At 36.2% G+C, this 25,315-nt stretch overlaps 1 protein-coding gene across 1 annotated transcript in view; it reads right to left on the bottom strand.

Annotated features, from left to right (window-relative positions):
- The window catches only part of LOC138706317 (agrin-like), a 239,609-nt gene that overhangs the window by 136,170 nt on the left and 78,124 nt on the right, over positions 1-25,315 (bottom strand). Inside the window, exons 2-5 of the mRNA XM_069835451.1 lie at positions 22,843-23,058; positions 20,330-20,545; positions 17,984-18,196; positions 8,993-9,087 (exon numbers count right to left, since the gene is read on the bottom strand). Of these exons, the coding sequence (XP_069691552.1) occupies positions 8,993-9,087; positions 17,984-18,196; positions 20,330-20,545; positions 22,843-23,058 (740 nt within the window). The remainder of the gene's footprint in view (positions 1-8,992; positions 9,088-17,983; positions 18,197-20,329; positions 20,546-22,842; positions 23,059-25,315) is intronic.

The following is a 25,315-nucleotide window of genomic DNA, read 5'->3' as shown; positions in this document are numbered from 1 at the left end:
CTCCTAAGTCTAGACAACGAAGTTTTACGATAAAAATACAAACTTTTGTGACAAATCAACGTTCAAAGTTTGAAACGTTGAGGAGACAGACTATCGCGCGGGTTCTGGAGTTGTTTGACATGATCCTGCAGCAGGTATTATTAGTGGGTATAAGAGTGTGTGAATTTCTAATCATAAGTTGTACAAAGTGAAACAGTGGCGTATTTATAATCTTTTCGCTGTAAGAAAAATCCTAATGTAAACAATAGCACGTGACTGAAGTGAAGCTTTATTGGCCGCTGTTTGGCGCCATAGATTCTCAGTACGTGTTCCCGCCTACTTTGTACATTATGTTTCATGTTAAACATTTCCCGTTACTCATCAAGTAGGCCTAACCTCACTACTATGCATTCGTTTGCTTAGGTAACATTTACTTTATAATTACCGTAATTAAATTATTTTAAAGGTCAATCGCTGCCGGAGAAGGAGTTATTCCTTCCGAATCGGAGTCGACAGGATTTATGACGAGACGGTCCACAACAGCGTCAGTTATCCCTTCCAGCTGGAACATGCGGTCTGATTGACTTGCTCTGAATAGATAACATTGGATTCAACTCACTTAACTTATTATATACATTTAAGACTATTTTTCTCCGCTTTTGAGAGGGTTTTCACTCTTATGATTAATAACCACACACATCGAGGATGCAGAAGCCATACTTCAGTACTTACGTGCTTACGTGAACAACTACGAGCTCAGGTGAGGCCAGCTTGTTACAAGAACAGACTACCTCGGTATTACTGTTGGTATTCATCCGCGTTCATAGTACATAACAAAATATAAAAGTAGCTTTTCTTTTACATAGCGTTTTACATATAATTAATTTGGGTTATTTTACGACGCTGTATCAACATCTAGGTTATTTAGCGTCTGAATGATATGAAGGTGATAATGCCGGTGAAATGAGTCCGGGGTCCAACACCGAAAGTTACCCAGCATTTGCTCGTATTGGGTTGAGGGAAAACCCCGGAAAAACCTCAACCAGGTAACTTGCCCCGACCGGGATTCGAACCCGGGCCACCTGGTTTCGCAGCCAGACGCTGGTGTGGACGCGTTTTACATATGAGTGAAGTTATATGTTTCATCGTATTTAACGGCTAGAATTCAATTTTTTATTTTCAAATAATACAAGATTATGGTTTCCAAATAGGAACTATATTTTCCTGCGTTATGTCAGTGTTTCGATTGGTAGCCAATCACGGATATGGCAGAAACTTGGATATTTTTACATTAGGATTTTTCTTACAGCGAAAACAGTATACTATTAACACAATAACAAATAACAGGAAATCTTCATAATGCAGTATGATTGATGATAGTAGCTAACTGGGACTGTTTCTTATTTAAACTGAAATCTTCTCTAAAATTAAGAAAGATATCAGTCTAAGTATGGCTGTGTATTTTCTTAAGGCTCTATTTTGTTAGTTAAACATTTCATTTCAGTTTTTATATTTCATAGATCTTACATCAACATTGTAGCTTGGAGATGTGAGCCCAAGTAAAAATTTATACAAAAATGTAAAATACTGTGGTTGGGGAAAAAGTCATGGCAACTATTTTTTAAGTTAAGCGATGATATTTTGATGATATGATCGCATTACTAGATACAGCGTGATGTAAAATTAAATTATAGTTTATTTAACGACGCTCGCAACTGCAGAGGTTATATCAACGTCACCGGTGTGCAGGAATTTTGCCCCGCAGGAGTTCTTTTACATGCCAGTAAATCTACTGACACGAGCCTGTCGCATTTAAATACACTTAATTGCCATCGATCTCGGCCAGGAACGAACCCGCAACCTCGAGCATAGAAAGCCAGCGCTATACCAACTACGCTACCGAGGACGACTACAGCGTGATGTATGGTTATCGTACAGAGAATAATGTAAATTCAATCAATTGGTATTTTTTTAAATACAGTGATACAAAATTATCACATTGGCACCAGATACAAGAAATGTACGGAAAAAATATTCATACATATTAGGGGAAAAATTATAATAAAATTTGAGTAAATTGGTTTCAAAATTAATATTTTTCTTTAACGTATCGAGATGTGGCTAAATGACCGCACACACGCACACACATCATTGTGTTATAATACAAATACGCTAAACTTGACGACACTGTAGACCTATTAAGTTAAAAAAATTAAGCTAAGGTTTATTTAACGACGCTTGCAACTGAAGAGGTTATATCAGCGTAGGCGGTGTGTCGGAATTTTGTCCCACAGCAGTTCTTTTACTTGCCAGTAAATCTACTGACACCAACATGTCGCAATTAAACACACTTAATTGCCATCGACCTGGGCCGGGATCGAACCCGCAACCTCAAGCATAGGAGGCCAGCGCTATACAACTATGCTACCGAGACCGACTATTAAGTTTTGGTTTATTTGCACTAAACAAATAATTTATTAGATTTAACACTGTTTTAGAAGTGTTTATAAAGTTATCATATTGTTCAATTGAGATAATCAAACTTTTGTCACCTGCAAATAAGGTATGGTTGAGGCTAAATCATTGATATAATTTAGAAAAAATAATGGACATAAAATTAATCCTAGAGCGACTTCACGTTTAATAATCCTACATTCTGAGTGAGTGACGTTGTGATTCTTTGGTATATTTATTTACATTTCTTTTTGTTTTCTATTTGATAAGTAAGTTGTAAAACAACTAAGGTGTCATATTTACCCTAATACCATAATATTTTAATTTGTTTATCAATATATTGTTGTCTACACAGTCAAATGCTTTAACAGAATCACAAAATATCCCATCAACATATAATTAGATCATCGGTGTAGCTCAGCTGGTAGCATATATATTCAGCTGGTAGCCGGTATTATATTCGGGCATGAGCTCTATTCTCGCTTGGGCTGATTATCTGGTTGGATTCTTCCGAGTTTTTCTCCGATTGTAAGAGTAATGTCATGTAATCTATGGCGAATTTTCGGCCTCATCTCACGAAATACCATCTCGCTATCACCAATGCCATCGATGCTAAATAACTTAATAGGTGGTTAATGCAGATCGTTAAATAAGCGAATAAAATAACAAAATATGTAATTTAGAATTTAAAGAATGCAGTGCTTTATCCATCAACCATCTAAGACTGCGAAAGAAGTGAAGCTCTGGAACGTAATTTCTACAGAAATGAATAACAGTAAAGACCCTTTGTGTGTACTATCAATGCAGCCAACGGTTGTGAACAGAAATCACTAGCAGTAATTTTCACGATCTCTGAATGACAGATTGCTACCGTAATGATTGTCTTCCTTACTTGGAAAGATGATCTGTCATGTTCCTTGCTGTTATTGTTCCACATGTATTCCCACAAATGCATACAGATTATACAGAGTGATTCACGAGGAGTTACTGTCGTTTATGGAGCTTATTTCCGAAGACATTTTGCAGTTACGTAGCGCGACGAGTGCCGTTCACAAGCGTGCGGCCAAGTGTACTCAAGCGGACGGCGACATTTTTTAAAATGTGTTGTAAACTCTCCAAGACTGTAAATTAGGATGCAAAATTGAACTGCAAATAATTAAGTTCCATCACTACAGTCAGGCGATCAAAGCTGCCAAACGACGGCTTCTAGAAGCTGCTGAGAGGACAGAGGGCACTACCTACAAAGCTGGACACTTTTAAAGAGGCCAGTATGTTTTGTTTTAAGTTTGAAATGCATGCAAACGTTTAAACTCATTTTTCCACACTTTTATTTTAGCTCATTTCTCTGCATTCACATTGCTAAGGCTTCCACAAATGTTATGCTAAGAAGTTGAAATTTTTTCTACAAGTTCTCTAAAGTATACTTAACAAAGGTATGTTGCCACTTTTTCAAAAAAGGGAATAATTTGTGAATAAAAAAATAAAATGTATGCATGCACTCTGTAAATTAAAAAAAAATTGAATATGAATAGGATATTTTTTTTTTCCTCTTTTCACAAGGTAAAACTAAAAAATGTGAGAACATAGAAACTTTCTGAAGAGATCAAAGGTGTTGAAAAAAAATCCAGACCTGGTACTTCAATTTTGGAGGATAAGTAGCATTTTGAAATTATGCAAATTTTTTAAAAATAATTTAAATAACTTTTAAACTACTAATCCTATTAACACGAAACTTAAACATATCGTTACTGATATCAATGGGAGTATGTGTACAAAAAATCAAGTCTCTACATAACGAAATATAGAAAATATAAATTTCACCCATCGCCTCCCTTAAAAATAAAAAACGATGTCTGTACGAAGCAACTAAGGAGTTCAAAGCACATTTTTAGCTCCATAATATTTGACAATTAAAGAAGTGATACTTCTGAATGGTTCATTCTCTATTTGTATTATTCTTTTACCTTCAAACTAAAGAAAAAACGTATTTTACAAAAACTTTAAATTAGTGTAACTCTGAAAATATTGAGAGTAGGAACTATGTTTATATGACATTTTTTCCTCAAAATGCCTTCAGCAATAAGCTCTGTAAATGACGGCAAATCCTCGTGAATCATCCTGTATCGAATCTGAATTTTTATTATGAAGCCCATCTCCCGAAATCCTCCGTAGAGTTCGCCGGCTTCAGTTATGAAGTTGACACAATTCAGTGGATAACTCACAAACATTTTAATTGAGTTAGTCTTTGCTCCTTTCCGTGACTGAGGTATTTGTGGCTCCACGTGATTCCGACGAGCTTTGGACACAAACCACACTCTCAATCCGCTGATCATTGGTAGGGGAGGTGGTTGCTAGGGAGTGAGTGTTACGTGAGAGAGACAGTTAACGGCATTATTTACTTAGGTTACCACATCTAAGCGCAAACAGGCACACAGATCTGTACTCTTAATAGTATGCGAATTTCACCGTTGCTTTAGACATTGGTTTCTAGTTTTAAATTGACAACATGCCTTCATATTTCCAGCCGACAGAAATGCAGTGATGTATAGGGAGCTTCATTATCTTAATTTTATTAATTATAACTTAATTGAGACAACCGGTGTAGCTCAGGTGGTACCACATTTGCCTGCTGACCCAGAGTTGCACTCGGGCGTGGGTTCGATTCCGGTTTGAGCTGATTATTTTCTTGGGGTTTTCCGAGGTTTTCCCCAACTGCAAGAAGAATTCAGATAATCTATGCGAGTTCTCGAACTCATCTTGCCAAATATTATATTTCTATCACAAATTGCGTCGACCCTGAATAATCCAGTAGTTGATACATCATCGTTAAATAACCAAGTTAGAAAACTTAGTTGTGTTAATATAGTCTAAAATATTTGAGTTTCGCGGTGGGTGTGGTAGAAACAGTTACAGAGGGTCAAAAAATGTATACACTCTTTCATAGAGTTATACATGGACTCTTTAAAAACTGAACTGAATTACAGAGGGAATGTGTAATGTGATATCTGATATTCTATCACAGATTCCCGGAAATTTTTCCGAATCCGCATTCCCGAACTTCCATTTTCCCGAGCAGCACTTTTCCCCGAATACAAAATTCCCGAATCCACAATTCGACAGATATTTTTCCGATTTCTTTGATTTCTATTTTCCCGAAATTCCATTTTCCCGAATACAAAATTCCCGAATCTGATTTCATTGATTTCCATTTTCCCGATAATACAGTAGTTTATATTACCATACAAATTTATTTAATATAATTATGTTATAATTATCATAAAATATAAAAATATACAGCTGTTTTCAAACTTCAAACAATGAAAAAGTAAGTAAAATGATTTCAATAATGTATGTTTTAGTGTTTCTAATTGTTGGCCAATTTCACCAAATCTCAATGTTAATTCAATAATATCCAGTAAAACTAGACAGGATAACAAGTCAAAGACTAGTATTACAAGACTATTAGCTTTTATGAAACAGGACCCAGGTAGTTTGCAAATGGTATTATATTTAAAATGGTAGACCAATAAAATTCTAAAATCATTATCTAGCTGCGCTTGCCATTCGGCTACTGCTGCATCTAGATATACAGAGTGTCCGACAAGTCTCGCATCATAGGCTAAATCATAAAATATGTTCAATATGACCTCCTCCGACTTCCAAACATGCCTAGAGGCAAAACTTCACGATAATTACAACGCGGTGCTGTATGTCAACGGTTATTTCAGGACACTTTTCCTCGATCCGCTTTCATGAATGGTGTAGGTCACGAATCTTCACTTCGTGTAACATTTCCTAACAAAATCCCAGAAAGCAGAGTGAAGTCCGGCGACATGGGAGTCCACTCTGTGGATTCTCTGCGGCCTATGTACCTACGATGATGCTTGGCGAAAGATCAGAATGGGTTCGTGCAGGATCGTGCTCCACTACATTGGTGTCACATCTGTATGGAATTGGCTCGATGACAACTTCCCTGATCGGTGGATATGACGCAGAAGATCCAGAGAATGGGCTCTCAGGTCACCTGACATAAATCTATCTGACTTTGCTTTCTGGATTTGTCGCACGGAAAAGGTATAGGAAGTGAAGTTTCGCGACTTGCAATACCTACGCGGATCGAGGAAAAGTGTCGTGAAATCACTCCTGAAATTCTACAATGCGTTGAAGTTCGCCTCCAGACATGTTTGGAAATCGTAGGGGGTTCATATCGAATATATTTTATGATTTAGCCTATGATGCGGAACCTGTCGGACACTCTGTACATTAAAAGAGAGTCGGCGACATAGAGCAGGCCTACATAAATTCTTACTTAACAGATTAATTACTGTTTAATATTTGTTACTTATAATGAAACTAACATCCGTTAATTCTTATTATTATCATTAATTTCTCTGAATAGAATACAAAACCTCTAATGGTAAAATTTCATTACATTAATATTCTCAATATATAAATATATTTTAGATTTATATTTTTTCTCCCTATAACATAGCTCTAGTAAACTTATATTAAATTAAGTCTCATCATTTTACTAGCTATCTCAAACTAATTATAATTGATTGAATTAAATTAGCTCATAAATTAAGTTTCTACTTTATCTTATAGGTTTATCTAAATTTAAATAAACATGTACTAGTCGTTAAAACTTAATTGAAGAATATTGCTGGAGAATCTTTTAAGTGTAGTGCAAATATTCGTTATTTAAATATGTTTGATTAAAGCTGGTTGAGGTGGAAGAGAAGGCCTTATGGCCTTAACTCTGCCAGCGAAAATAAAACATTCTATTCTATTCTATCTTATTTCATTGTAATATTTAAGGTAGGAGTTAAAACATCAAGCCTCATCTTTGCAATCAAATAATTCAACGCAGTAAGTTGCTGTGTGGCTGGCTGACTGGCCTACAATGCGACTGGAAGGACAGTTGCAATTGAGGGGCTGGGTACAAGAATGGTATTTTGGAGGATGTGCCCTTTTTTAGTAAAACGCTTTATTGTATTCTCTGATCTGTTATGCATATGATCACCAAGTTTTAGTTCAATACTGTGATCATAGAGGTCAGTAGTGCCCAAAATGTAAAGGAGTGCATAGGTAACATTATGACGGTTTGAATTTTCAACGTCAATTTTCTCAAAACTTGCATTTGAGAGAAGTGCCTTTCTTGCACCCAACCCCTCAATTGAAATGCTTTGTGCAATCATCACAGTGGACACTTGGTGAACGTTGCTCGTGGAGTAATTCACCAAACCCAGAAGTGACTGGATGGTAATAGGGGTACTTCGGGCACTCGCTATGATAGTAGTTGTTAGACATATCTACAGTCATACCTTGATGTCTTTATCAATTTAGCAATACAGTTTTATGCAGGTATTTTGCACAGTGAAGTACGTATACATTTTTCGGTCTCCTATGTATAGCGAGGGTCACATAAGAACAGTTCCCAAACAGCAAATATTGCCGTCTTGTCAGTGTTGCCAACTGTTACCAGATATCACACGATCCTTCGTACTAAATGACTTATTTACTTACCATACTTTATGTTGGAAGGTTATTCTAAATAATTCAACAATTTGTAACATGTTTTCGTAGAAAAAAGTATACGAGAAACGGATCAACATGTCAAGTATTTTGTCTGGCATTACGAAATTCATTGGTTTGACTAAACAATTAACTCACGAAACCTAACCTAAAAATGTATTTTGTTTGACCACATGAAATTATTAGTACTAACTCCGAAAACTTACCTGACTATAGTCTTGAATTATAACCACAACGCAACACATAAATTAACTATTATGTATTAATATTAATACCGATATTAATTAATTATTAGTAGTAGGTTTTTTAGTAGGTTATTTTACGACGCTTTATCAACAGCTTAGGTTATTTAGCATCTGAATGAGATGAAGGTGATAATGCCGGTGAAATGAGTCCGGGTCCAGCACCGAAAGTTACTCAGCATTTGCTCATATTAGGGTGAGGGAAAACACCAGAAAAAACCTCAACCAGCTAACTTGTCCCGACCGGGAACCGAACCCGGGCCACCTGGTTTCGCGGCTAGACGCGCTAACCATTACTCCACAGGTGTGGACAATTATTAGTATGTTCAAATTTCACTAGCTTCCAGTAACAGGCTCAGAATTCTAGTACAATTTCAATTTCTTGGAACTCCAGTACCGAGAAGTATTGTCGATATTTGTCTCAGCTGCCAACATACTAGTTACAAAATCACTACCATTTGTAGATTTGTCAGTATCGAAATTCGAAACGAAGTTGGCAAAAGAAAATTCAACCTGCAAACTAGAAAATCACCACAGTCCACTAGTATATATAGTAATGGGGGGAAAAATGGTTAGGTTTCACCCTTAGGGTATGAAGTAAGCTGACACGGACTATATTTGGTGACGTCAGTTTTTAAATATAATATATACCTTAAGAATAAGCTCCTTGAATTGCAGCGAAACTTTGTAAAATGACTTTGCATACATAGGACATGCCTGGTATTGGAATCCGCGCTTTGCAGATGATAAAGTAAAATGTATTTTATAAACGATGCGCTTACCTCTATGCAGGCCTCCGGACACACACATCTGGCCGTACCACTGCCGTCGCTTTCGCAGATGGAATAGTGTTCACACTTCTTGCTCTCGCAACCGTCTGCAAGCAGGAAAAGGCACCATACAGCAACAGTACAGTGAGAGGTTATATGTAAAATTGAAGAGTGTAATCCCAAAACTCGCTTAGTCCATTTGCCATTTTTAAGATTTATAATGTTTAAGACCTCTGTCATATTTTAAGCTTATTTTCTTCCAAAACAACGCCAATCCCTGTCTAAAAGTTTGTGTTATTGTGCATGCCACTCGAAAACTCGCTCAGGCCGTAGACCGGTGGATAAAAAGCTAGCCCAGTCCTTTCATAAAAATGGACTGAATGCCTTCTGGGATTACACTATTTAATTTCAAAACTTCACTTGAACATAATAATTATTATTATATTATTATAATCGATTATAATCGACCGATGAATAGGGTGCAGCGATAATAATCTGTATAGACCTGGCCTGCACAAGGTTTGCGCTCTCCGAGCCGGCTCACAGCTCATGAGCGGAATGCAGATATTCGCTGCGCTCTGTATCAGGGTGGACTGGAAGAAGGGGTGGATCTCGTACAAAATAAACACAAAAGGAAGTACTATTACGAGTGCTTATGAAATGACTTCCCGTTCAGTGTTTGCAGAACTATCTTGGACTATTATTAATTAATAAAGAAATATTTATTTTAGGGAAGTAATAGGAATTCTATAGCTACTTAAATGTACAATATCATTTTGTTAATTTTTATTTATCAGTACATCAAAACGAGGTTTTATGCTGTTGGCAGCTGAAAGGAACAGTAGCCTACTAATCATAATGAAACATCAGTTACAGATGTTCGATGTCTGCCTTTATTAAAGTTGATTATAAAAAACAGTTGCTCACAAATATAAATGTTGAGCCAAACATAGCAATCATTTTCACAGCCAGCCTGTGTAGTCGTGGATATTATTGCTAATGTTTAGTCTTGTAAAACTCAACCAGGCTAGTAGTATTATTCAAACGATCTTTAGCCCTTAGGTCGCATTGAAGATCAATAAGTTCGAGCTGTAAATCGTTAAATGTTACATTCCGTCTTTTAGATTCCTCCATACTGTACTATAGCAGTAGGTAAGCAACGTGAAACAGTTACTGAGAATAGGCCTACACACTACATTCCACTAGATAACTGAGTGGTCGTTTCCCTCTCCTCTACCTATAGCAAGTCTATGTCATTCTGACGTATCTTCCTCTCCGTTTCGGCGAGCGGTAAACACCGCTCTCCCGCTCCGAAAGAGCGCGCGCGTTCGTTGAGCGCTGTTTGTGCAGGTCTGGTATAGACTATTCATACTTACTTACAAAAATGGCTTTTAAGGAACACGTGTAGGACTATTTTAAAAAAACTACAAATAATGCCCATGGCTTGTCAGTATATCTTTTCATTAATAATCTTCCTCGTATGTAATCGTGAAAACTTTGTAACTAATTCAACAGTTCATAGCATAAATACACGTCAAAAAAAATCCCTAGATTTGGCAAAATATGATGTCATTTCTTGCGGATTTTAGGAGTGAGAATGTAAATTTTGAACGACCGCATGAAATCATAGCAATCATGATTCATAAAAATGGGTTACAGAGAAAATCAATAGAGATATGGATGCCATTTTTCGTCACAATAAATTTACCATCAGGGTGCTCAACATATCGCAAAATCTCATTTTCGCCAAAAATTGACATATCATCTGTACACTGACCGACAGGAAGACAGACGACAAACAGACTGACAGATAGATAGAACATATAGGGTGACCAGACGTCATCTTATTTCCTGACATGTTCTCCTTTTTAGGCCGACACCGGGCGGATTAAAAAAAAATCAAGAAATGTCCTCCTTTTCGTAACTTGTTTACCTGATATTTTGAAATTATCTATTATGACGTCTTTTCAAGTAATTTACCAGTAGGTGGCAGCAGCATCAACGGACTATACTCTTTGTCAACGATCATAAATCCCTTTGCACCCCCTTGTTATGGTCGTGTCTCAGAGACAGCTAGTAAATCGATGTGCGAATGTAAATCTAAATATATATTTTCTGTCCTCTTTCATAATTTTATTATAGTTCCGATGACTTTCATATGTAGCTAAATGTAAAATCATCATTATTAAGTTTTTCTCAAAATTAGTTTTTAATAAAATACATTTTAACATACTTTTAATATGATATAAGCCTAAATCTGTACTGTTAATATTTTGTAATAAAATAAATATTGACGTAATTTAAAGTATAATATAGGCCTAAGTTTAAGTCTAAGTACCTATTTTCTGTCCTCTTTTTTTCGAAAAATGTCCTCGTTTTTTAAGCTTTGTGTCCTTTTTTTTATCGATGTGAATCTTGTCACCCTAAGAACATATCAAAATCAAGAATTTTGCTGCACTACATACAATTCGTAGACCTACAATGATAAATTAAAAAACTCGATTTCATATAGTTGTAATTTCCTTGCTACTTTTAAGTCGGATAATTAGTATGCTACAAACATGCTTTGTGTAGTGCGTGGAGTCTGGAAATATGCGGGTATTTCCAAGCAGAACAAATTTATTTTCCGCCTGAAAAGCCTTCACACACCAGCACACCATTAACCATAATTCTCACAGGCCGCCAACAATTCCTTACTTCCTGTTTATGGCTTTCAACTTTCGTTCCCAAATTCCCAACGCATTTTCTGAGGCGTAAACTGTTGTGTTCCCCCCACTCCTTGTGCAAAATCCGGTCCAGTATTGCAGATCTGGAACAAGAGTTTGTTACAAGTCTGGTTCAAATATTTATTCGTGCCTGGGACGTGGCGGTCTCTGCTGGACGATAAAAGAGTCATGCAAAGACAAATGAGGACTGCCTTGAGGAGCGGTATTGATAGTAGGAGGCTCTGGAGTGCAGTTCCGGCGTGAAACAAGAGCAAGCAGGTAAATTTAGAGCCGGTAGCAGCTGTAAATAAGAATTTTATTCGTGGGGCCAGCGGCTATCTGGCTCCAATCGGAGTCCATTATGGTGGAACGTGCTTGTGTGCGGTCTGCGTGGCATTGCGTAACACATAATCATAATAATTTTATTACTACCATAAAGAGGAATGCATAGTATTTAAATACTAGGAGATCAACTGCCGGGGATTACTACTGTAACAACGAATTCTGTACAGAAACTAGTTTTAACCTTAGCGTTATAAAATGAGGTAGTTGAAATAGACTAGGAATAAAGAGCTGTGGTACTGCTAAAAATAAATTTATTTTATGAATCTGATAAGCTATTCAATGGTTGAGCTATTTGGAATTTTTCCATTGCTAATTTTTAAAATTGTAACACAACATTTCGAAGAGTGGATCTCTCTTCGTCGTCAGGCGAAAACCTACTGTGGGGATCGTTACAAACAGCTAGTCTGTCTGACTGATTGCTGTTTATAACGGTCCTCACAGTAGGTTTTCACCTGAAGACGAAGACAGATCCTCTATTCGAAGCGGTGTGTTACAATTTTGAAAATTAGCAATGGAAAAAGTCCAAACAGCTCAACGATTGAACAATTCACCGTTGCTCTTCCCCCCTCCTTCATTCAGGTCAATACTGATAAGAGCTATATTAACCATTATCTATTACTATAAAATTAGATAATATTAACAATAATAATAGTAATAACCATACAGGAAATAAAATGTAGGCCTAATAATAAGTAAATAACAATAATAACAAAATATAATAATAGTAGGTATACTGGCGTTCAAAGCTATCTAACATAGAATTTTCTGATCGGTAAGGGAACTTTCTAACCACGGGATAAATCAGAAGCAAAGATATAACAAATTGGCAAACTTTAAAATAGTTCCCAACCGTAAGGTGAATACCAGGTAATTTATGGCGAATCCTCGGCCTCATCTCTCCAAAATACCACCTCGCTATCACAAAATCTCATCGACGCTAAAGAACCTCGTATCTGATACAGCGTCGTTGAATAACCAACAAAAAAAAAAGATACCAAAGAAGGTATCACTTATAGACCTAGCTAATTCACTAGATCAACGTAAGCAGTACTGTAGGCTATGTGCTCTTCTGAGTAAATATTTAAACGATTTCGAGAATCTCTTTTTAGGCGAGCATAGTTCGCTCGTTAACATGGATTAGTGCGCTCTTCGCTCGAAGGAAATGCCTTCGAATGCGAGACCTTCGAAAGAATATGAGAGAGTGAAACATGCATTGCAGTACTCTTGCAGGGAGTTTAGTAAAAGTTAATTACGTATATTTGAAATGAGATACATTACAGTAAAAGCCATGCTTTATATCTGAAGTTAGATATTATGTATTATAGTGAAAGCCATGTTTTATATTTGAAGTTAGATATATTATAGTGAAAGCCATGTTTTACATTTGAAGTTAGATATATTATAGTGAAAGCCATGTTTTATATTTGAAGTTAGATATATGTATTATAGTGAAAGCCATGTTTTATATTTGAAGTTTTATATTTAAAGTTAGATATATGTATTATAGTGAAAGCCATGTTTTATATTTGAAGTTAGATATATGTATTATAGTGAAAGCCATGTTTTATATTTGAAGTTAGATATATTATAGTGAAAGCCATGTTTTATATTTGAAGTTAGATATATGTATTATAGTGAAAGCCATGTTTTATATTTGAAGTTAGATATATGTATTATAGTGAAAGCCATGTTTTATATTTGAAGTTAGATATATGTATTATAGTGAAAGCCATGTTTTATATTTGAAGTTAGATGTATTATAGTGAAAGCCATGTTTTATATTTGAAGTTAGATATATGTATTATAGTGAAAGCCATGTTCTATATTTGAAGTTAGATATATTATAGTGAAAGCCATGTTTCATATTTGAAGTTAGATATATTATAGTGAAAGCCATGTTTCATATTTGAAGTTAGATGCATTATAGTGAAAGCCATGTTTTTTTAGTAATGCAGAAGTTGAATGCTTTCACTTCTTGCTTCGGCGTACAATAAGTGGTTTGATTTCACGTCTTATAGAGTACACTTTGAGAAATAAACTGTACAGAAATATCGTTGGTCATGCGATGAATATCTCAAGTTGAGAGGAAGAATATGTTATCTGCATCTTCTTTTATGGAATATATTTATCTTTACCTAGAAGCTACTGGTCGCTTAACAACTCTAAATAGGATAACATAGGCCCAGTAGCGTAAATTACATCCCCGCAGACCCCCCGTTGCGAGGAGGGGGGTCATCGAGATCAGGTCAGTGGTCACTGATGCATATTTGGAAATGAGTGCGAATTACAGTTCAAGGCCCATATTATGTATTTTCCATAACGCATAGCCACTCTTTTTCTCTCTGAATTGGAAATTTGTGGTTACTACCACCACCACTGGACCCGAGGATGCCTCAGTAGACTCTCCCACAACCATACTGCAGTGACGCCAACTTTGAAAATGTGACAGAGTGATTTTTATGGATGGAGACATTGTTTCTCATGGTATATTTTCATGTCATCAGATTGCCAGCAGTAGTTGCAGCATATAAACAATAAACGCACATTGAAATAAAGAAGTTTTGTATAGCAACACGTCTGCTTGTTACTAGATTTAATTCATCATTTTTATCGTGTTTTGTGGCAATGAAACCTTTTAAAAGTAATTATGAACATTTAAGTGGTGCAGAAAAACGCAAAGGGGGAAAAAAACTTGAAAAATTTGTTTCGAAATTGACTAAAATAGGCTCAGTTATTCAACCAAGTAATCAAACACAAACTATCTGTGGTGGAACGAATCCTAGAGTTTCAGTACCATGACTCAAGAAAAACTTAGTTCTCTCAGTGTATTAAGTATTGAATGTGAAAACCCAAAGACTTGATCTACATGATCCGATTGAGTCATTTGCTTCTCAAAAGGTCAGAAGGGAAAAAGCTTGTTGATCTAAGCTTTATATTAAATTTATCTTATGTAGACCTACTATTGTGTATTTATAGCCTTAGTAAAATAGTAGTTATATCATTTAATTTTTTTTTTCAGTTCTGTTCACTTAATTTTGTTTAAAAATGGAATATTTTGCTATGGTAAATTTATTGTTTTATTCAAATTAGATGTAAAAAATAAAATTAAAAAAATATGAAAAAATGGCAGTAAGGAAAGGGGCCCAGATTATCATTTTTTACTGAGGGGCGCAGCTATAAAACGTTACGCCACTGCGTAGGCCTATATGTGTGTGAGAGAAAAAAAAACAAACACCTGGAGCGTATTAACGGGTATCCATATAATACTACAGAGTGAAAAAGAGATTTACTGTTGAAGTTCTGGTACCAAGTGCGAACTTATTGGACACAGTAAATAGGTACAGAAAAGACTATCGAAAGGGATACAGCGTCACTAAACAAGCAAGCAATGTTCACGTAATTGCTTTCGTAGTAGAATCAAAGCGATGCTGTAATTAAATCGGGCTGTTTGCTTTCTTGCGAGGAACTACTAGAACTCAAAATTAATGTTGACACTGCCAACTTGCTGCAACTCACTGGAGTGCGTACTTGTGACGTTGCGAAATGCGGCAAACAGGGAGCATTGTGGGTGTCTAGCTATGACTGAAATGGTTGTTTATTATTTAGGGGAACAGTACGAGCCGCAGCAGTGAACAGTTTGGGATCTAGTCTACTCTTGGGTAGGTTTGGACTGATTTAGTGTAGGTGTCTAATTTAACATTCACGAAATGTAAAGAGAAAATAGAGAATGCCGCCAAAATCATTCCAGATCAATTCGTCCACAGCACAATGTTCAATATACGGAAAATTCATTACAAAAATGTTCACAATTAAAACGTCCTATCAAATGAAAGGTTCGGAACCATAGTGGGCCAAGCGCCATTTAGGCCTACTAAAACCGTAGAAAACAAGGGTTAAAATGAAGTTTTACTATAATTCAATGGAAACATACTGGGTGTTCATTTCAAAGTGTGTCATGACGTCACTGTTGTGAGTCAGCGATTTGAAGCGAGTTTGAGCTTTTATGTCAGAGAAGTTGCCTATTAATCAAGGCGTTCAATCTGAACTTGAGAATGTGTACGGTATAACTTGAATGTCGTAGCAACAGATGGCGGTCTGTAAAGTCTGTGTGCTACCATAACCTCTTTCGAACTGTGTTTTGCGCGGGCAAGTCGTACGCAGGGTATTTGTTATCATCGATTGCGTACGGCAACATTCCACAACACAAATCAAATGCTCCGTGCCATGTTGACCGTCGAAGTTAATGTCAACAAATACGTAAGTAATCGTCTTAACCCTCTCCCCATATCCCGACAGTAAGAAAAAAAACTCACTTCAGTACGTGTTTTCAAACAGTTCACATTCTTGCCACTATTGGCGTTACCGTACGCATCGGTAAGTAATCTTCAGAATGAACGCCGTACTTGCTAGGCAACTTCTCTCGCATTTAGGTAATACGCCTCTGCGGAAGTGTAGGAAGATTGAATTCCCTAGGCTCATCGGATAGCCACATGACGACATACAGCGAGCCATGACACATTTTGAACTGAACACCCAGTATAGCAAGTAATGTAAAGTATACTGTACACATTAAAACTAAAGGATATGTCAATCTTGGTATTTACTTAACTTTAATCCTTGCTTTCTCCGTTTTTAATAAATGGCGCTTGACCCACTATGGCTCTGAAGCAAAGGGCGAAAGGGTGGACAAGAAAATTTTTGATTGGGTGAGCGCTCTCTCTCGCCCTCCCTAATGCCGTCACTGCTATGCTTTTAGAATAACATTGCGCATTGCAATTGCGAATATAGCCTTCAAACTGGTAGGTTTCATCTACAGAAACTCAAAAGATTTCAGGAATGTTGAAACTGTCTTAAAAATATATAATAGTTTAATACGAAGTAAATTAGAGTACGCATCTATAGTTTGGAACCCTCACTATCACTCGCACTCGGTTATTCTAGAGAGAGTACAGAATAAAATCCTAAAACTGCTATATATGAAAAAACATTCATGTTACAACATATTCCAATCTTATGAATCCATGCTGGTTGGATTTAATGTATCATCTCTCAGTAGTCGCAGGATAAGAGCACAACAAATGTATTTGTTCAAAACCATAAATGGTTTAATAGACAACCCTGATCTTCTACAGCTAATTAGTTTCAATATTGGTAAATCAAATTTGAGAAAGCGATCCCTCTTTTATTTACAGACAACAAAAACACTATCTCATAAAATGTCTCCACTTTTATTAATGCTTCGAACTTGCAATCATCTATCAAATAAACAATATGTACAATATGTATAAGAAAAAGTTATGTAAATCATTACTTGAAACACATGTTCTGTGTTGGTGAGTTTTTTGAAGAAATGAATTGAGCCTATTGGGCCTGCTGTGTAGTGCTGTATATTGAATTTATTAACATGGTGCTGTATTTGCTCTGCAATTTGCCAATTATAGCTAAGCCTATATTTTGCATTTTTGGCTGTGATGTCTGTACTTGGCTCTTTTTGATGTGTTTTTATTTGGTGTTTTTCATTTATATCTGTGTCTGTGTCTTTTATTTAGGTGGTATCTATTTTTTTTTCTTCTCTTTTCCATTTTTAATTTGTAATTACACTTGTATCTGTTTTACCTCTTTTTTCGTGTTATATGTAAAACTATGTTTTTTTATCTGTACCGTCTATTGTAATTGGGGCTTTGCCCTGTTATGGACATAAATAGATAAATAAATAAACAGTACTATATAATTGTGTACTGCAATAACATGTTTATTTTTCAATAAATGTTCTTGAAATTTAAATGTTGAATGCGTGTACTGAAATTGCAGCACAGAGGTATAGAAATCAGTGAACCTTGCATAAAACGGAAACCTCTCTAAAACGGAAATTATTTCTGAACCCAAATACTTCCGGCTTAGGCAGGTTTTACTGTATTACATAAAGTTGAAAGTGGAAATGTGGAGCACTTACTGCAGAGGCCCTTGTACAAGATGGCGATGTCGCGCCGGTGCTGACAGGCCTCCAGTCGCAGCTTGCACTCGTTGCCATACGAAATGCCATCGGACCCACACACAGGGTCGAACTCTGCCGGGCACACTGGGCACTCACACTCCGCCCGCCCACCACGCTCCATGCACTGCGCACCGTAGTCACACACGTGCGAGCTGCATGGCCCCATACCGCCTGCAGACATTAAATTCAGCTGCTAGGGTAACGGCACCAATGATAGTAATTTAAAAAGCAATGTTAACTTGTAATTTGCAATAAGGAAAGAAAAACTGTAACTCTTAGCTAGCTACATTTAACCTAATATCAACATTCATCATAGTCCATTTAGTATTTGCTGTGCAAATATATACCTTATTTAATTTTACTTTGGGGACCATTAAAGTAATTGACTTCCGTGACTTGGAGGTAAGAATAATACAGAACTTAATACCACAAGTCACTACATTGAAAACAAACCAATAGCGTCATCACACACGAGATTCTAACACACGGTGATATCTTCCAAGTAACATCATAGTTTTAATTCTGAGTCATTTTTTTTAAATTTAATTGCGAGAAAGTGACACGTGGCTGTACTAGATCGAACTGATTCAAACCTTCCAATGAAGAAGAAACTAGTCTCGCAAAAAAATTCGATTGTTTGGTTAGTTCGATGCTGAGAATAGGTCTCTGTTTATTGCTCTGAAAGAAGAACCACTATTAAGAATCAAAGCATTGACAGCAACGCTTGGCTTTTCGTAGTCAAGTGTTTTTAGTCACTTGCGAAAATATCTATCTATAATTTTATTAAACGAACTCCAAAAGATTCACAGGAATTTATGAATTCTTAAGCTGAAGGATGGATTGATGTCTTCCATCTCTATTCCAAAACTGTTAAAATAGTTTGTTTTGAAAGAGAGTGGTCGTATGTGATGGGAAGTGTATGTAATTATACAAAATAAAGCAGTGGGAATTCCGCAGCCAACAAATGAAACTCTCAGTTGACACAAAACTATGCAGTACGTTTGATGGAACTTTTAATGCATACTTCACTACGAATTTATTCCTGATATTCGCACCGTTGATGTGTAACTCTATTCTCAACAGCCAGACCATCTATATAAAATTTTGCATAATAGTTATCCATATTTAGTGAACCAAAGACTAATTCCTTACAAGCATGTCATCACTCTAGCGGAAATATTTATCACCTTGTACGTTGAATCAAGATGAAATATTAAAATGCACAATAACAATAATAATACATTTAAGGCAGGTTTCAAACTCTCAATATCAGTAGATTAGGTGTTCAAAATTTTGTGTTAAAAAGACAATAGCGACATAGGCATTCCTGAGGTATCTAGGTTCATGTATATATCATGGGTCAGTAAAAAGCCAATGCACGGGGTGCACGATGCCTCCTCATCCCCTGAGCTATCATACAACCTAACAAGGAAGTGTACTCTAAATTTAAGGCAGGATTAAAACTCATAATAATTATCAGTAGGTATGCAGAATTTTGTGTTAAAGAAGACAATCGTGACGTAGGCATTGTTGGTACACTCTTGTTTTTGTTTCCTATACCATCATACTAATAATGAAAACTTTATGTAAATAAGGATCTAACTATCTTTTCCAAACATTCGAGACAATCATTATATGCATTGAAGCTACTGGCACATAAACGTCCTATCATCTATGAACACCTATTAAAACGATGAAGGAACGAGTCTGGACTTCGATTCATATTTATGTTGTAATATTAGTTATGTGAATTGTTATTCCAGTAAAAACACAATATTTATGACAATGACGCTTAGACCTTTATTTGTGTTATTATATTTGTATCATAATCACACAAGTAAGTGCCTGATCTTGATATGCATATGAAGCGGTGAGATCAATAACCATTCAAGTCCATTTACAAAAGTTTCGAGAAAAATGCAAACAACTTTTTTTATTTCTTACCTAATTATTATTTTTTTGCACGTAATATTTCTGGTTGTTTTAGAGGTCAAGACAAAATAGTATACCAACTTTTAAAGTCGTAACACATGTGGAAATATCCTAAATTTAATTTCAAATTTGCAAAAAATGAATGACCAGAAGTGGGCTTGAATGGTTATTGATCTCACTGCTTCATATGTAGGATAAATACGTAAATTAATACTTTATTATAAATAAATAAATAAATAAATAAATAAATAATGCTGCATGTACATAAATATTTCATGTGCACCCGTTTAAATGTATAGTAACAGGAGACATACAGAAAATTACATCGCCGAATTCGGAACCTACAGTACACAACACACGACTGTAACTCACCGCAGGAGCCCGTGTACTTGACTTGGATTAGCTTCTTCTGCGCGCATGATGCTCGGCGCAACTCGCACAGCGACTCGTAGGTACGGCCGTCCTGTCCACATACGGGGCGCATCACTGGCTCGCAGGGAGGGGGGCACTCGCAGCGCGCGATGCCGAACTTGTTGATCTCGCACTCCTCGCCAGCCTGACACCGCACCGACACGCACGGGTTCACACCTGGAAGGATACAAAGTTTGGCGTGAGCTGCGAGGATAGAGGCAGAATGTATCATCAACTCTACAGATCTGTTATTAATTGCAAGAATGGTGGGAGATTCTAACGTCAAATGCTAGGATTTAAAGCCGCGTCGCTGTTATTTCCGGCAGCTAATCGATGCAGCTCGTCGGCTACATTCAAACGTGCGCTGATGACGCTACGCAATTTCACTGCTGCCACATTTCGTAAGCAGCTGTTAATTAATATACTGTCCTGCTCGGCGGCAAGCAGTTACAGAATGTGCAACAATGTGGTCGACTCAAGACGTAAAAAAAGAGAAGGACCCACGCCGGAAATACTAACAGCGACGCGGTTATATATGCGACCGACTGATGAATTGCAAGGATTCAAAGATCTCTCATTAACTGCAAGGATGGAGAGAGGATACAAATAGAGTTTGACGAGAGTTGCAACGTCAATACTTCACTATACATCAATTACTCGAAGTATAGATGTAAATCTTCTCGTCAATTGCAAGAAAATGAATAAAATGTACCGTGAACTGCAAATATTCAGAAATAGGGAAATAGGGAGGTATACTTTTAACTTCAACGGTCCGGTTACGAAGAGAATCTGTCGTCAACTGCAAGATACAGATAAAGTATTGACAAGTGCAAGAATAAAGAGATAATGGGTAAATCTACTAGGCCTATTAACTGCAACAATATTCGAAGAGAGCCTATCGTCAACTGCAAGGATACCTGTAATCGTGTAATCAGTAATGCTGTTGATCGATCAAAATATTTAATCTATTAACTATTTCAATTCAATCGATTTATCGATAGATTAACAGAGTTTTGATCGAGTTGAAGAAATGTTTTAATCCTGCTGTAATACACAATTATTGTTAAATTTAACTTGTGTTCGGTGATAAGCATAAGTATTAAATTAATGTTGTATTTCTGTATATATTGTATCGTTATATTACAAAATAACTATTTTAATTACTTACTAACATATTTATTATGAGGCTTATGATTTATTGCGTCAATTTCTCCGGGAATTTTTGAGACAAACATAAATAACAAAAAATTTGAAACTCACCTAGTTAATATTGCTTCATCCATGATTTTAAACATGTGAGTGCATTCACATGCTCCGAATTAAGTGCTGCTATACGTTTAGTAACAATGTTTCCTGCATCCCTAAACACGAAAAAACTTTCTTTTATGTCAAGCACTTCTCCACGATCATTCAATTTAAATCTAAACGTTTCACCGAGTTTACCTCTCAAATTCTCATATGACATAACGGAGTTTACACTTTTCACAGACCACAGAAAACTCATTTTTCTTTATCAAACTAAACACACAACCTTCATTTACAAACTCAATACAGAAACTGCAACTGCAAAACTACAGCGGTCGAAACAGAAGACTGGCCCCTATTGTAATCGAATTACCAGATTTTAAAAAGAGAAAAAGGTATTTACGCTCTCACTTGCATACAGTGTAGACATGGCTATTTTAAAAGGAATGAGAGGGTCGAATCCCAGAAAAGTATGTATCTCATATGATAGGAAGATGAGGTGACAACAAGGTGGAAATTGTCTTGGAAAACTTAAAACTTAATAAAGATTTCGCATTGTGTTTCAACTTTCAAGAGAGGTAGACCTACAGTGACCTACTGTGACCTACACTGTCCTCATATTTCCATCTCTTTCTGAAGTGTTTGTGCAAAGATTTTCCCTATTGTAACTGGTTTATAGTTAGAAAATAACAGTACTCTTATGCTTTTAAGTAAGAAATTTCAGAGAGAGAAATATTGTCGGAATTTTTAGTATGAGTTTGTATTAACAAAATAATAATTAATATCAACTACAACCGATTAATTTTAATCGACTCGATTATTCGATTAAATATTTTGATCGATAATCTTACAACAGAAATTGATCGATTAAATCCCACAACACTAGTAATCAGTAATCGATTACAAAATGTCCAACTCTGCTCTTACTGTTCTTCTACGCCAATCATTTCCAACTGGCCAACCTGTGACGTCGAAGCGCGTTCCCCTCTCGGATCAGAGCTGGTAGAGCACGTGAGGAAGAGTAATGTTGCGTCTCCGCTATTTAAACATCTGCATCCTTTCCACTATCACTCCCCCTAATCTACTTTGCTCTTTTGCCTATGCTTCTCCTCTCAAGGTGTTCGAGAGTAGAGACATGTGGCGTCACAGAGTCAGCAGTTGGAAGTGATTGTTCTAAGCATTAAGTCCTGATCATGCATCACATCCGCTGTCTCTTCCCAGTCACTCACCGGAGCTGCACTTGCCCCTGTAGATGATGCGCAGGTTCTTCCGCGAGCGACAGGCCTCCTGGCGCAGCGTGCACTCGTTCTGGTAGGTCTTGCCGTCGGATCCGCACACCGGGGTGAACTCCAGCGAGCACATGTCGCCACATCGACACACAGGGTTCCTCTGGTCGTCCAGCTGGCACACTTCGGGCTGAGGACAGTGTACACTCTCGCACGGGTCTGCAACGACACACAACACAATTTGTTTCGCAAAACAAACAAAAATACACGTGCCTTGTAACTAGTCCCTACTACGTTCAATGCAAGTATTCCTGTTGTACTATGGGTTATGAATTAAAGGAAGCGAGTCATAACTAGTCATTTATCTCTCCACACGAAAAGAACAAAACGTAGCCATCTTTTAGATATGAACAAGAATTAGTTTTAGTTATAATTTTATTATTCAATTTTTTTTCCTAAAATAAATGTACAGTATTTCCTTCCTTCAAATAAAACAAAGGAGATGTGGTTATTTACTTGATTTTAAATAAAAGACTGAGTTGTAACAATTCACTCTGTCTTCAAATTAATTAAGTTGTTATTGATAGAAAATGATAAAATATATAATAATGATAATAATGATAATAATAGTAATAATAATAATAATAATTTATAATTAAGTAACTAATATTAAACTAATTAAATTATTCCTGACAGAAAATGATGCAATATAATAATAATAGTAATAATAATAATAATAATAATAATAATAATAATAATAATAATAATAATAATCCGGGAAAAGATGTCAACCGGCAAATCATGCTTTAAGCAGGGGTCGGGAGCTCATAATGAAGGTGAAACACCGTGAAAACTCACTCCACTTTCCTTGGTTTTCAATGTAAACACCTTGAAAATATTTTTAATACATTTGGTTTTCATATTGTAACATACTAAAACTACATATATGTTAAAGTATTACAGTTTAAATAATTACGCTGTAAATTGTCGTAATATATTATAAAAACATTAAAATAACAAAAAATGGTACGTGATAGAAACTTTCTGGCTTTGAATTGCAGTAGCAGATCAGCTTTTCAGTAACAAAGTTTTAGTACGGATGCTGATTGAGCTGTGACTATGAATGTGTTATGAAAAATAAAGTGAGGAGTCCACAGATATAACGAAGAAGAGAAATCACGAATAATATAACATAACTGTTGTATTGTTTTCCACAGCCAACAATAATTTATTATTATTATTATTATTATTATTATTATTATTATTATTATTATTTGCCGAAAAAGGAATAACAGATATTCATTTGTTTCATAGAAAAAATGAACGACTTGAAGATATTCATTTGTTTCATGAAAAGAAAAGAAAATCATTGGAACAATTAAATTTATTAGAAAAGAAACGAGTCAAAGCCATTCATTTGTTTCATGAAACAAAAGAAAGGAATAGCATACACTATTCGCGTGTTTTCCACTGGCTTTGTGAGGGAAAATTAATGTCTTAGCTTTTCTCTTGTTTCTGGGAAAAAGAGAAACACGCCATGGCTATTCATCTGTTCCTTTGTTCGATGAAGCAAAAGTAGCGACTTATAGCGATTCATTTGTTTCCTGAAACAAAAGAAATAGATCGTAGCTGTTCCCTTTTTTCCCTTTAAACAACATGAATAGTATGTAGTTATTTATCTATTGGCAATACAAAGGAAGCGACTCATTTAGAGTCCTAGTAGACTACTTACTCGTTTCATCTGATTGTAACGTAGTTCACAAGTTCCCGCAGAAGGTGTATGCAAAGCGCTTCCATTTTTAAAACTGCGATATCCATATTCATAGCGGCATAAATATTTATGTGCACGAGATTTAAATAAAATCCGATGGAAATGAAACGTGATATCCGCCAAAATATCGATTTAATTCAGTTACTATCCCCGCAGTTAAGCGGTACGTTCAACCCCCTCCCCCTCCACACCCCAGAGGTAGCACAATCTTAGCAAATGTGCGGGAAGTAATGCTTAGAAATAGACCGCGACATCATTCTTTTAAATGTGTTTCATTATTCAAAGCGTGATCAACGTCATGTTAGCAGCCTCCGCAGCTGGAAGTTGGTTCGACGCTCTCTTCTATCTCTTTGTTCTTGTATATTGTCGTTATTTTCCCGACGGTGCGGTTTAGAGAGGATCACGTAAGAGTAGTTCCTCAAAGGCTAATTTGACCATCTCATTAGTGCTGTCAACTAATATGTACCAGATATCACCAAAGAAGGTAAAATCACAATGCTTTGTACTGAAGTAATAATAATAATAATAATAATAATAATAATAATAATAATAATACTTACAAATGGCTTTTAAGGAACTCGCCGGTTCATTGCCGCCCTCACATAAGCCCGCCATCGGCCCCTATCCTGTGCAAGATTAATCCACTCTCTACAGTCATATCCCACTTCCCCTCAAATCCATTTTAATACTATCCTCCCACCTACG

This window comes from Periplaneta americana, chromosome 9, assembly GCF_040183065.1.
Source record: "Periplaneta americana isolate PAMFEO1 chromosome 9, P.americana_PAMFEO1_priV1, whole genome shotgun sequence".
Classification (NCBI taxonomy): Eukaryota; Metazoa; Arthropoda; class Insecta; order Blattodea; family Blattidae; genus Periplaneta; species Periplaneta americana.
This window is presented reverse-complemented; position numbering and strand designations above follow the sequence as displayed.